Source organism: Gorilla gorilla, chromosome 15, assembly GCF_029281585.2.
Source record: "Gorilla gorilla gorilla isolate KB3781 chromosome 15, NHGRI_mGorGor1-v2.1_pri, whole genome shotgun sequence".
Taxonomy (NCBI): Eukaryota; Metazoa; Chordata; class Mammalia; order Primates; family Hominidae; genus Gorilla; species Gorilla gorilla.
This window is the reverse complement of record NC_073239.2, coordinates 98,284,818-98,299,816: the sequence shown is the minus strand read 5'-3', so window position 1 is coordinate 98,299,816 and position 14,999 is coordinate 98,284,818. Positions and strand designations below refer to the sequence as shown.

Below are 14,999 nucleotides of genomic sequence, written 5' to 3'. Positions count from 1 at the left end.
TGAATTCATACATAAAAGTGCTTAGAGCAGTGCCTGGCACATGGAAAGAGCTCAGTACGGTCGTCCTTGATCATAAGGAGGATGACTATATTGACTTTGGAGAACTTGTGCTCAGGGATGAAGGTCAAGGTAGGATCCAGGAGATATTTGCAGAGACATGTGAGTTGGTTCTGTTCTACTGCGGCTACCAGTGCCAACTGAAGTCATCCCACCGTCATTTATAACACCTAGAAAGTGTGAGTCGACAGGTATGCTCTCCAATATGGTGGCCATGTGGTTACTGAGCCCCTGAAATGTGACAAGTCTGAATTGGGATGTGCTGTAAGTATCAGATACCTATGCTAAATTTCAAAGACCTAGTTTAAAAAAATTAAATAGCTAATAATTTTATATTTCTTATATGTTGAAATTATAAATTTTCAGCATTGGGTTGAAATGTGTATTATTAAAATACTTTCTCCTGTTGTGTTTAATTTTTTTCATGTGGCTACTAGAAAATTTAAAATTACATATGTAGCTCACATTTTATTTCTGTTTGACAGTGCTGTAGAGGCTTTGAATACTTGCAGATGGACCGGTTGACTAGTGATGGGAGAAAAGATTTTATATTAATTATTTGACTAAAAACATTTATACAGAAAAATTGACTTCTTTTGTTGTACAGCTGATGAATTTCAGCACATGTATAGATTTGTGTATCTACCACCATAATCAGGATATAGTTTTTTTTGTTGTTGTTGTTGTTGTTTTGAGACGGAGTTTCGCTCTTGTTACCCAGGCTGGAGTGCAGTGGTGCAATCTCAGCTCACTGCAACCTCCGCCTCCTGGATTCAAGTGATTCTCCTGCCTCAGCTTCCCAAGTAGCTGGGATTACAGGCATGTGCCACCATGCCCGGCTAATTTTGTATTTTTAGTAGAGATGGGGTTTTGCCATGTTGGTCAGGCTGGTCTCGAACCGCTGATCTCAGGTGATCCATTCACCTCGGCCTCCCAAAGTGTTGGGATTATAGGCGTGAGCCACTGCGCCCGGCCAGTTTTTTTAATTTCCAAAAAAAAATTTTGAAGGCTGTTTAATTTTCTAGGGCCAATCAAGTGATACAGTGCTGCAGAAATAACCTCTAGGTTACATTCAGCTGGTCATTAGTGCACATGGGTTTGCACCTGGTGTCCTGTGGCTGTGTGTAGCTTAGACTGCAAAGAATTTGAAATTTGAATTTGAATGTCTTCAGACAGAAGTGCTCTTGTTCAGCCACAGTCCCCACCAGTCCCTTTTGCCTTTCACTTGTCCCACTTGACTCAGGTATATTTCTTACTTGACCTCTGTAAGCACTTTCCTTTGTGACCCCCAAGCACTGGAGTAGATGCTGGCATAAGAATAGTGAAGAAGGCTCCTAGTCTCTGCCTGCCAGGATACTGGCTGGAGACATGCTGAGCTTACAGCGTTTACACATGATTAGGGAAACAGTCATTTAACATGCAGTCAGATGGGTGTGGCTCTTTCTTCTCCCCCCTCACTGCAGTGGCGAGTCATGTGGGCACCCCATGGTCATCCTTAGTTTTTGCCTCCATGAGATGGCTCTGAAGAGTGGCCTTCCTCACATGATGGTGGCGTCTGGTATCTGTTTCAGGGGGCACGGAAGAGCACCTCCCAGGACTGTCATCTTCCCCAGACCAGTCCGAGAGCTCCTCCGGGGAGAACCATGTGGTGGATGGAGGCTCTCAAGACCATTCCCACTCGGAGCAGGATGACTCCTCTGAAAAGATGGGCCTCATCTCTGAAGCAGCTTCCCCACCTGGGAGCCCTGAGCAGCCCCCACCTGACCTGGCCTCGGCCATCAGCAACTGGGTTCAGTTTGAAGATGACACGCCCTGGGCCAGCACATCTCCACCTCATCAGGAAACAGCTGAGACAGGTGAGGAGGTAGGAAGGGCCCGGGTTGGGTTTGTGGTCAGCAGGGATGCTTTTCAGTGAGAGGTCTATAGGGCTGCCAGGATTCCATTTCATCTGCCCCCTAACCCTGAAGCACTGGTCGCATAGGGGAGAGCAGACGGAGTTCTCATCTGGTTTAATTCTGTAACTTGTTTTTGTTGACATAAGCATACAAAAGAATGTATGTGTTCTAGGACATTTCTAGTCCTTTACTCTTGTCCCTGGCTGTTGACTTGTCTTTAAAATAATGCATATATATTTTTCTATTAGGGATTGGAATTATATTTACTCAGCCCCTAAACTGTAAGCACCTTACATACAGAAATGAATGTTTCTGCTGGGTGCGGTGGCTCATGCCTATAATTTCATCACTTTGAGAGGCCAAGAAGGGTGGCTCACTTGAGGTCAGGAGTTTGAGACCCACCTGGCTAACACGGAGAAACCCCGTCTCTGCTAAAAATACAAAAATTAGCTGGGCGTGGTCATGCACTTCTGTAATCCCAGCCACTCAGGAGGCTGAGGCATGTGAATTGCTGAACCTGGGAGCGGAGGTTGCACTAAGCTGAGGTCGCGCCACTGCACTCCAGCCTGGGTGACAGAGCGAGACTCTGTCTCCAAAAAATAAAAACAGAGAAATGAATGTGTGTGAAAGTGTGGACCACTGACCATGTCTAACCAAGTCACCAATAGGATTTGTTAAACATGGATATTCTCACACTTCAGAACTCTTGAATCCAAATCCTCATGGGTAGGGATGGTTGTTCATGAGAAATCTCTTATTTTGTGGCATTTCAATGGCCAGAAGCTGCACTGGGGAGCTTAGTAAAGCTGTAGGAGTTGTTAGTCCCCACCCTGGTGACCTGGCTACTTCTTTGTTGTGCACTGAAGTATGCCACAGGTGATTGGATAAGCTTTGGGACTGTATTAGTTTTCTATTTGCTGCTGTAACAAGTCACCACAAGTGTAGTGGCTTGAACAACAAGAGTTTATCATCTTATGATTCTGTATTTCAGAAGTCCATCACGGGTGTCACTGGGTCAAAATCAAGGTGTTGGCAGGGCTGCGTTCCTTTCTGGAAGCTCTAGGGGAGAGTCTGTTTCCTGGCCCTTCCCAGCTTTCAGAGGCTGTCAACATTCCTTGGCATATGGCCCCTTCCTCTATCTCCAAAGCCAGGAATGTGGCATCTCTTTGTGCCTTTCTTCTGAAGTCACATCTTTCCCTGACATCTGCCTTTGTCTTCCATTAAGGACCTCTGTGGTTACACTGGGCTCACCAGGCATTAAGGACCTCTGTGGTTACACTGGGCTCACCAGGATAATGTCCCCATCTCAAGGTCCTTAACATAATCACATCAGTGAAGTTCTTTTGCCATATAAAGTAACATATTCACAGGTTCTGGAAATCAAGATGTGGACATCTTGGGGTAGAATGGGAAGCATTCTGTCTACCACAGAGACCTACTAGCAAAAAGCAGGGTTGGTGTATTTTTCTGTTGGTGTGTTAAATGTTTTGCTAGTGTCACTTTTTAAGGCTGATTCCTTTGTTTTTCAATGTGTTTTCAATACTAAAATGATTTTAAGAAAATATAAAACAATTCTGTAACAAACATTTATATTTTTACATAATAATTTGCACATTTATGTCTATTTTTTCATATTTAAACATCAGATTTCCTTTTTTTTTTTTTGTTTGAGATGGAGTCTTGCTCTGTTGCCCAGGCTGGAGTGCAGTGGTGCAATCTCAGCTCACTGCAACCTCTGCCCCTGAGGTTCAAGCGATTCTCAGGTCTCAGCCTCCTGAGTAGCTGGGATTACAAGCACCCATCACCACGCCTGGCTAATTTTTGTATTTTTAGTAGAGACAGGATTTTGCCATATTGGCCAGGCTGGTTTTGAACTCCTTGACCTCAGGTGATCCACCTGCCTTAGCCTCCCAAAGTGCTGGGATTACAGGCATGAGTCACTGTGCCCAGCCTAAACATCAGATTTCTGCATGAATTGTCATTGAGTCATGACTCTCAGTGCAGCATGGAAGAAGTGACAGGTCCAGACAGGCTTCCCTTACTGAACACCTAACACTGAGAAGGCTCTGGGCTAAGTGTTGATGCATGTAGGGAAACGTTACGGAACATTGGGCAGTGAATGAGCACAGAAATGATGTTCCTTCTGCTTAATATGATGCATTTACTGCATACTTATTGTCTCAGTTTCTGTGCTTAGTGCCTTAGCTACATCATCTCATGTACTCCTTACAACAATTGTATGAGGAAGGTGTTAATATTAATCCATATTACACATGGTGGAGGAGACTCAGCCAGAAGTGGGCTTTGGGAATTCAACCAAGATTGTGTGCTAGGAAATGGCAGGAGAGCTTCCGCACCAGGCTGACCGGCCCCAAGGTCTTGGAGCAGCCTTTGGATGCTCTGTGCTCTCCTTCCGTTTGCCTCACTCTTCCTGCTGCTGCTGCTGCTGCTGCTCTAGTATCCTCTGCTCCCTCATTACCCAGGAGGCAGTGGGGGCAAGGAATGGAAGGTAAGTGATGGGTGGGGTGCTCTTTCTCCACTTTGCTGCCCTAAAATGGCCATGCCTTCAGGTCATGGATTATATTCATGCCATTCAGATTCTTTCACATTTTATCTTTAGCCTCAAAGATTTCCTGATTGCTCAAAACTATTTATATGACAGTCAATTTGCTCAACTCTTCACTGATTTTTCCAAAACTAATTTTGAGATTAGTCATAATTATGTTGCCCCCATCTGACTGAGGATCTTATCTTGTGACTGACAATGCTTTTGATATATTGTGAAAGCTTTACCCTTTAAGGCAGCAATTCACAGTCTGGCCCATAGACCTTGGTGTCTCCTGAGACCCTTTCAAGGCGTCTTTGGGGTTAAAATCATTTTCATTCTAATTCTAAGATGTTATTTGCCTTTTCACTGCATTGACATTTGCATTGATGGTTAAAAAATAACAGCAGATAAAACTTTTGGCCATTGTCTACTCACAGTAAAACAAAATGTATATTTCACCCAATAATATCCTTGATGAGGCACTAAAAATTATTAATTTCTTAAAATTGTGATTCTTGAGTATGTCTTTTTAACATTCTCTGTGACAGATTGGGAAAAAATACATGAAGCACTTTTGCTCCATATCAAATTGTAATAATTGTCTTGAAAAAACAGTTTTTAAAAAAATATTTAAGAATTCAGTTTAAAAATTAAAGTTATTTTAAAATTATTTTTTAAAATCACATAATGCAAAAAATTCTTAATGAACAAAATATCAGTATTTTAAAGACAAGATCCAATTAACACTTTCATGACTATGCTACACTTGGCCCACCTGGACCTGGTGTTGCAGGAATTTTCCTAAAGTTCAGCTAAAGATGGGGTCCTTGTCCATCCCACAGCCATGAAAATTCAGGCTCACAGATGGTTTGAAGGGTAAGTAAAGCAGGGCTTTATTGGGTGAAAAGGAAAAAAGAGGGGAAACAGGGACTCTCAGCAAGGCCAGAGTTCATCTAGAGCACTTCCGGACCGCGCCCAAATCCTAGGTTCCACACAGGAAGGGGGGGGGGGCCAGGCTCTTCCCTGCTGCAAGTGGCACAAACTTCCGCAGCTCCACCCCAGTGCACAGGCCAGTTGGAGTTTTTCCGGGGACCCCCTCCCCTCTGGCTGTCTCACTGGTTCTAATAAAGCTTTATTTACAGAGATAGTCAACCTGTGAGCTGTAGTTTCCTGCTTTGATTTTGATTTGATATTTTTAACATATTGCCTTAAAATGTTATTTTGATTACTGAGTTTTGTGGCACCCTCTTAAATTTTACATTCAAGGCAAGTGTGTCACTTGCCTTAGCCTAATCTCAGCCCTGCATTGTCCTAAGAATTTTAGATGTATTAATATTACTAGAGAATAAATCAAGAAATGACAGTGTTCAAATGCATGAAAGCATAATTTTGAAAACTGCTCAAGTATGAATAATTCCATCTGTTCATATGTGTGAAAATTTAACTCAACCCTGTGGAGATGGAGTTCTCTACCTTAGGAGGGTCCTGTAGGATGGATTCCCAGCAGACTTGATGCGCAGTCTGTAGGCAGGAAGCAGAAATAAACCATGTGGAGGGCCAGCCCCACCTCAAGAACTGTTTCTAACCTAGAAACCCAAGGAGCATAGGGGACGGTGCACAGCATTAGAGTGGTAAAGAAAATGGTTCAATTCCAGATTTTCTGCCAATACCCAACTTGACCCATCAATGAACCTAAACTGAATCAAAAGCTGCAGAGTACATTCCTATTACCCAAACTAACCTCTCCCACATAAGCTAATTCCCTCTTGGGTTTCCTCCCATGGATTGTGTTTAACAATAAGGATAGAGTAATTGGCAGAGCTAAGGCCAATTACACAGGAGAGACTAGGCGTTAGCCCCCCACTCCTGCCCCCACATAATGGATAAAGTAGACATTCCCCAAGTTACACAGTCATTCCATTCAGGAGGCTGTTGTGCAGCTCAGATTTTAATTTGAATCCAAACTGTTTGAATGCATGTGCTGTATATTGCAATAATACCACATATGTAACTGCAGGCATTATGCAGAAATAACGCAGATGTTTGCAGCAGGTAGAGACAGTGTGAGACTTGCTGCAATCACTGCTACCTGCTCTGTTCTTTCAGTAATACTAAGCTGAGTAATGGCTCCCAAAGACATCAGGTTGTCCTCCCTGAAACCTATAAATATTATCGTATTTGGGAAAAGGGTCTTTGTAGATGAGAGTAAGGATTTTCAGATGGGGAGATAATCCTGGATTATCTGTGGGCCTTAACTGCAATCACATGCATCCTTATAAAAGTGGCAGAGGGCGATTTTGCTTACACAGAAGAGAAGGCACTGTGAAGATGAAACAAAGAAATTTGAAAATGCTGATCTTAAAGATTTTAGTGATGAAGCCACAGCCAAGGAATGCCGGCAGCCACCAGAAGCTGCAAGATACAAGAAACAGATGCTTCCTTAAAGCCTCTGCGGGGAGTGCAGTTCTGCTGACATCTTGACTTTAGCACAGTGATTCTCATCTCAGACTCTGGCTTCCAGAACTGTGAGAGAATAAATTACTGTTGTTTTGAGATACCAAGTTTGTGGTAATTTGTTACAGCAGCCATAGGAAACTAATGTACTAAGTCTGTAAAATCTTAAAATGGAACCCTTTGCATAAGGCTGAGAATGAGTCAGTCTGAATTAGGGGAGCATCTGTAAATCTGTAATGATGCAGGACTTTTTTTTGTTTGTTTGTTTGTTTTTTTGTTTGTTTGTTTTTTGAGACGGAGTCTCGCTCTGTTGCCCAGGCTCTGGAGTGCAGTGGCGCGATCTCAGCTCACGATGCAGGGTATTTTTTAAGGAGATGTGTGCATGTCAGTGTGCTTTGTCCCTAAACCTTACAGCTCCTTATAATTTACTCGTTGAGTCACCAGATATTTACTAAGCACTTCCTCTGTATAGTTCTGCTAGGTGTGGATATTCAAAGACATAGCACAGTGCTCAGAATTGAGCAGAAATGCACTGGGCTTCTTCCTGGATCCTCTAGTAGCAAACCAGAGCCAACCTGTGCTGCTGTGATTACCATCTCTTGTGGTTGTCTTTCAACCACTACTTGTCTTTCTGTTTTTAAGTTTTTCTTTCTTTTTTTTTTTTGAAATGGAGTCTCACTCTGTCACTCAGGCTGGAGTCCAGTGGCGCAATCTCAACTCACCGGGTTCAAGTGATTCTCCTGCTTCAGCCCCCAAATAGCTGGGATTACAGGCGTGTGCCACCACATCCAGCTAATTTTTGTATTTTTAGTAGAGATGGGTTTCATTATGTTGGCCAGGCTGGTCACAAACTCCTGACCTCAAATGATCTGCCCACCTCGGCCTCCCAAAGTGCTGGGATTACAGGCATGAGCCACCGTGCCTGGCCTACGTTTTTCATTTCATACAGCTGAGAATTTGGAACTGGCTCTGAGGAAGCAAAGGAAGAAGTGGATGCTGGGAGAATTACTTGTCTGAGAAGTTCGTTTTATGACAGGTGCATCTATTGTCTCTTCCTGTGAAGGATGAAAATCAGAATTTAAAACAACTTCCCTTGTTAATTATCATCTACTTCTGGGGCTTCCCCAAAGCTCTTACTCAGTTTTATCCAGTTTTCCTCACTTGGAGAAAGTGGGCACTACTGACCTAGGAGAAACTTTTGTCTAAATTGGCCACCTAGCCGTGGGCCAAGTAGTGGCCAGTTTGCTGGCGGCTAGGTGACCAGCTTAGACAAAATGGCCCTCTCGTGCTTTTTGTCTAATCTGACCACATAGAAATGATTTGCCCATCAATTTCTCATTTATCCACTCTAAAATGCTTTTCTTAGTTCATTAATTTCCATCAGTCAGATGTTAGATCTATTTTGGGCTATAGCTTCACTCATGTAGACTGAGCAAACTCTTTTTAGCATGGATAACGCAAGAATGAAATGGAATTAGGGCAAGAGAGATGTTTGGTGTGCTGTATTTAAATGCAAAAATTTGGAATCTTTGGTGAAGTTCGGAGTATGTAGGTGTGTCTCTGTGCGTGCAAGAAAAAAATTTCAGCCAGGAAAAAAAGGAACAGTGGAAACTAATTTTTGGCTTTAGCCCTTTTCCCAATCACATCAGCATCACTGGAGCAAACCGACTCTTTCCTACATATAATGTATAGTTGCAGTGTTTAGTTTCTTCCCATTTTACTCTTCATATTCCATTTACTTCTATTAAGAGCCCATACTTTCTGATCGGATGTCTTCATGTTGGGAGAGATGTAAAAATGTTTATCTTGGTACCTGTCTCATGCAACCCCTCTGTGGATGTTGTTTTGTGAGAAGGTCATAAGAGAAAAAGGTGGTGGGAGGAGAAGGAGGAGGAGAAGTGGAACTGATCAGTGCTGTTCCTAGTTTTAATTTCTGGAAGAAAAAGTGAAACCTTACTTAGCCAGCTGTTTCGTACCTGAACATCCTGGCTTGTAGAGAGAAGTTGGGAAAGAGACTAGCACACACACACATAACACACACAGAGGAAGTAGCGAGGTTATCCGGGATATTCCTTTCCCATCCCCCAATTCCCTTTCTTCCACTCTTTGAAGTTTTTCTGGCAGATGAAGAGTAAAAATCAAAAGAATACATCTTTTAAACTGTGCCACCTAAGAATAAAGCCAAGCGAGCATTGGACTTCAGCCTGGAATTGGAATGTACTATTTGCCCTAATTAAAATGCAACAAGGCTGTAGGCACAGTAGAGTTAGGGACAAAGAGACTGTCATTAATGGTACGTCTCTTATTTTTGATGGTATTTAAATGGCTAGAAGCTGCACTGAGAACCTTAGAGAACCCAGGGAGTTGTTAGTCCCCACCCTAGTGACCTGGCTGCTACTTATTTTATTGTGCACTGAAGCATACCAAGGTTGATTGGATAACCAGGAGCAACAGCTGGTAGGAAAAACAACTCCAGAAATGCTTAAATCATCAAGGCAACAACTTTCTCTTGGACTTTAATTAGGGCAGGGTTTGAAGTGAATAAGTGCCATCATGGTTGGCCAGGGAAAAAAGGAGATATACAGTCTCCCTTAGAAACATATGATTAAAATTGGCCAGGTGCGGTGGCTTACGCCTGTAATCCCAGCACTTTGGGAGGCCAAGGCAGGCGGATCACAAGGTCAGGAGTTTGAGACCAGCCTGGCCAACATGGTGAAACCCCGTCTCTACTAAAAATACAAAAATTAGCCGGGTGTGGTGGTGGGTGCCTGTAGTCTCAGCTACTTGGGAGGCTGAGGCAGGAGAATCGCTTGAACCTGGGAGGCGGAGGTTGCAGTGAGCCAAGATTGTGCCACTGCACTCCAGCCTGGTTGACAGAGTGAGACTCCATCTCAAAAAAAAAAAAAGAAAAGAAAAGAAATAAAAATATGATTAAAATAAAATGAGAGTGACAAAAGCCTTTTTTTTTTTGAGACTGAGTCTCACTCTTGTCGCCCAGGCTGGAGTGCAGTGGTGTGATCTCAGCTCACTGCAACCTCCGCCTCTGGGTTCAAGTGATTCTCCTGCCTCAGCCTCCTGAGTTACTGGGACTACAGGCACCCACCACCATGCCTGGCTAATTTTTGTATTTTTAGTAGAGATGGGTTTTACCATGTTGGCCAGACTGGTCTTGAACTCCTTACCTCAGGTGGGTGATCCACCCACCTCAGCCTCCTAAAGTGCTGGGATTACAGGCGTGAGCCACCACGCCTGGCCTGACAAAAGCCTTTGTATAACCATATATATGGAAAAAGAGCATCAGTTCTTCAGACCTGAGTTTACTAGGAATGAAGAAGCATATGGAATCATACCCCTTGAATCTTTTATGAAAATTATGTTCAACATTAAAACCCTTGAAATTTGAGGGAGGCCAAATGAGGGATTCATACCTGTTTGACTTCATAAGACCCATTTGAGTCGGGCCATGTTGATAAGTGAGCTCTTTAGAAGATTTTTATTAGAACCTTTAATGTCAAATACTTAAATTAGCCACAAGAACACTGTTCACATCTCCCATTTGAGGTTGCCATATGATTTAAGGTTGTATGGTGAAAAATGTCAACAAATTTAACTGAAAACTCATTTATTGAACTCTGAACTAGATGCATAGATATTCTACAAAACCATGAGCAGAACCAGCGTGTTTAAAAAAAAAAAAAACCTTCTGGTGTTAAATCAAAATGAAATTTTGTATAGTTCTCTAAAGAAATTTTTTTGAAAATGAACCTAAACCCATCTCATGTCTTATTCACGTTGGGTCCTTTAGCCAATAGTGTTCCTGACTATCTCTAGTTACAAAAAGTTTGACTAACATATAAGGCTTCCTCTGGCTTTAAAATTCCACCAGGTACCGGGAAGAATATAGCAGTCAGCTCATCTATCATCTGAAATCTTTATACTGTTCTTTCAAAGCCAAGGCTGATTTTAAGTACGTGCATTTTACAAGTGTGGGTGTGTTTAGAACATGTCTGCAAATGCCTGCTGACAAATGGACTAAAAGAGCAAAGTTCATCCTTAAAATTTAAAAAAAAAAAAAAAATTAAGGCACTATTGTCAGCATGAAGCTTCCTGTTCACTCATATGCTGACCTTCCTCCAGGGACATGGTAATTTTTCTGCAAGGCCAGGGCTGAATTGGACCCATTATGCAGATACTGCAGGATGTGCATAATTACAAACAACAAAAAAACCCTTTCATTTCCGGAACTTTTGTCCCATAGCCCAGGCAAAACACTAGTATTCCCTTATGCTTCAAACGTCTTCCCTAAAAGCTTGGGCTAAGGCCTTCCCATTGTGTCTGGGGAAACTAATTATCTGGGACCAGAGAAAGAGCCACTTGTTTGGGGGAGGATCAGAGATGATGTCAGCCATTTAAGAGGGAGGCAGGGGTGACAGCTGAGAGGCTTCATCCTGAAGACGACTAGCCCCGCCGTTAGTTTCTATTATGTTGTTCATTCTGGCTAATGGGGGTAGTGAGTGGTGGGTGGGGGTGGAATAAGATATCCCAACCCTTTTGGTGAATATGTGGACAAGGCCCTACTGCATTTTGCATGCATATGTAATTCCCCCTGCAACAGAAGAGGCTTTATTTTTTTTAATACCTTCAATTGTTCTTCTGTGCTTCTAAATGTAGTTAATGACGTTTGTGGAGTCCGTCTCAGAGGATGCTGTACCCAGGAATAAATTTCAGCAGAGCCCTTCCTTCTCAGGGCTGATGCCGTCTCTGATCCTCTCCCCTGGGCTCCGTCTGCTGTAATTGCACTGCCTCTCTCGCCGTTCCAGGCCAGTTCACTGCTGCCCTGGCTGTTCCCTCTGCCCTGAGAGCTTTTCCTCCACATTTTCACTCCAAACTCTGCTCAAGCATCGCCTCTGCAGGGCGGGGGGCCAGAACCCTCCACCTCCACTCTCTAGCTTTTTTCTGCTTCAAATGTCTTCACAGCCCATGCCTCTACCTGCAATTGGGTCAAATATGCATTAGTTTACTTGTTATTATCTCTCTTCTCCATAAAGGGAAGGACTTTGTCTATCTAATTTATTCTTTATTCCAGAATATGGTTTGAGGAACTTAGTAGCTGCCCACCTAGGATTTGCTGGACTAGTGAAAGGAGAGAGAAAAGATGGACATGAAACCTTCTGCAGAATGACTAAGTGACTGACTCCCATTTGTGGGGCTAATGAGCTGTTAGGTAGAACTTGAAGGATGGCGCTCTCAGTGAAGTCAGCTTGTTGTTTTTTAAACAAGATAGGCAAGGAAACTGGCCTCTTACCCATCCTGTCCCCTTCTTTTCAGCTATTTTCATAGGGTTATGATTTCCCATTGTTCCACACACATATGTATGTGCATACATGAGTGTATACACACCATGGACATATACATAGATACATACACACATACATACATACACATACACAACTACACCTATATTTTTTTCCTGAGGGCTGCTTTAAAAAGCATATTTAAAAGCAATAGTTTTGTTGTATTTAAAAGTGTCATCATGCCGCAGAGGATGGTGAAGTGTTCTTAAAAATAACTCTTTCCAGTATCTAAAAGGAAACAAAATATTTTATTAAAACTCCAATATTCTCCTGTTGCAGAGAATGTGCAAGCTCACCCAGAGAGGCCATGTGGCCTAGCTCACCCTTGGTGTGGGATACAAAACACAATAAACCACCCAAGCATGCATCAATTAACTAGTTCATTCATGCAGAAAAAAATGTAGGTGCTGGGAATACAGTTATGGGAGAGCTGGACACAGTCCCTGCTCTCCCCACGTTGAAGTTGCCTAACAGTTGGGCAATCTGTTACTAATGGAGCTTTTGGGGAGTGAACAAGAGCTCCTCTGAGCTAGTCCCTGGGAGCAGTAGCTGCTTCATATCGCCAGCTATGAAAAAGCAGAGGAGCCACAGATAAAAGAATGGAGTTAGATCTATTTTCTGTGCATGGATGGGCACATTTACAACATCAAAAAAATCCTATAACTCTGGTGATTAAACATCAAAATATAAAGGACATGACATCAAAATATATGTATTTAAAATTTTAATCTACCCAGGATCCCGAAGGACAAGAAGAAAGAAAAATACTGTATTAGCTGACAACTTGCAGATTTATTATTCACATAATCCATGTTATTTTGATCTCCCGCTTTATGCTCACGTTCAAGTCATGTTCAAACACTGTGGATATAGCCAAATACTCGTGCCCCATGGAGCCCACATTCTGCGGGGGGACAGGGAGGGGGGTTCATACCAGAAACACACTAAAGAAGTAAATATAAGTGTGTTAGGGGCTGGGCGCGATGGCTTACGCCTGTAATCCTAGCACTTTGGTAGGCTGAGGCGGGCGGATCACTTGAGGTCGGGAGTTTGAGACCAGCCTGGCCAACATAGTGAAACCCTGTCTCTACTAAAAATACAAAAATTAGCCGGGCACCTGTAATCCCAGTTACTCGAGAGGCTGAGGAAGGAGAATTGCTTCAACTGGGGAAGCAGAGGTTGCAGTGAGTTGAGATTGTGCCACTGCACTCCAGCCTAGGCAACAGAACAAGACTGTGTCTCCAAAAAATAAAATAAATAAATAAATAAAAATAATACAGTAAGTGTGTTAGGTAACAAACTGGGAAGGAGAGAAAAATGAGGCAAAACAAGGGACTATGGTGAGGGGGATGTGAAATTTTCCATAAGGCCAGGGAGTGACTGTTTGAGAGGTAAATGTGAGTGAAGACCTGGGGGAAATGGGGCAGCAAGCCTTGCAGAAAGTAGGGAGGAGTCTTCCATGTGGAAGGAACAGCAAGTGAATAGCCCTTGAGGGGCACCTGTGCTCTTGGTGTGTGACCAGAGTAGAGTGAATGTGGAGAGAAGACAAGGAGGTGAGGCAGAAACGTTACAGAGACTCAGACACACAGGTCCTTGGCAGACATGGTGAGGACTTTGATTTTTTGTTGTGGGTGAGATGGAAAGCTAACGGAGGGTTTTGAACAGAGGTGTGGCCTGATCCAACTTGAGTTTCAACAGTAATTCTGTTAAAACTGTTTGGCAGCTATGGTGTAGCGGTTGAGAGTGGTGTATCTGAGAATAGACTGGGAGGAGAGGACAGAGGTAGAGGCAAGGAGACCAGGTAGGAGGCCACTGTATCCATCCAGGCAAGAGAGGATTGTGGCTTGCAGCAGGGTGGTAGCTTGGAGAAGGCAGGAAGTGATTGGATTCCAGATGTATTTTGAAGGTAGGACTAGCAAAAATTGTGATGGAACAACTGTGAGAAGAATCAAGGATGACTTGATGGTTTTGTTCTGAGCAGTTGAAAGGATGCAGGGGCTGGTTTGGAGGGAATAACAGGAGCTTAGTTTTGGACATGTAAAGTTAGAGACCTAGATGGAGATGTCAAGTCGATTTGGACAAAAATATATGTTTGAGAATAATAACCATCACCACCTAACCCATGTTGAATACTCTTTTTGTGCCAAGCACTTTTGCTAGTGCTTCATCAGTATTAACCTAATCCCCTTAGGAGGTTTGTACTCTCTTCAGCTCCATTTTACAGGTGAGAAAAAGGAGGAACAAATGGATTTGAGCAACTTGCTCCAGGCTACAGGGCTGGATTTGGTATGCAAACCAGGCAGTCTGGATCCAGGGTCCCTGATCTTAACCTCATAGGAAAGGAGAAGAGGCAGATATTGATCTTTCCTTCACTTTATTCCTTCAAGCTGGATGGATGTGGCTTGAAATATGATGGCAGCATCCTGTTTTTACCTGGCCCAGACATCAAAGGTCTGGCCCCTGGGAGCAGAGTCAGCTCCAAGCCCAGTACTTTCTTTCAGCTAAGCTTGTGGCCTGAGGACATTCAACTAAGAACCTGAATAAAATAACTTATCAGAGATTTCTAAGCCGAAAAATAAACAAAGTGTATTAGAGCGAATGAGAACAGTTTGTGAGAGGCAGAAGCTTTGCTTCTCCCAAATGCACTCTTCCTAGTTTCTGTTTCAAGAGAAACGTTGGCGTTTTATCTCA

At 43.0% G+C, this 14,999-nt stretch overlaps 1 protein-coding gene across 1 annotated transcript in view; it reads left to right on the top strand.

Moving 5' to 3' along the window:
• The window catches only part of LOC101127591 (stonin-2), a 260,143-nt gene that overhangs the window by 38,671 nt on the left and 206,473 nt on the right, over positions 1 to 14,999 (top strand). The window contains exon 4 of the mRNA XM_063698159.1: positions 1,629 to 1,913. Coding sequence (XP_063554229.1) covers positions 1,629 to 1,913 — 285 coding nt within the window. The remainder of the gene's footprint in view (positions 1 to 1,628; positions 1,914 to 14,999) is intronic.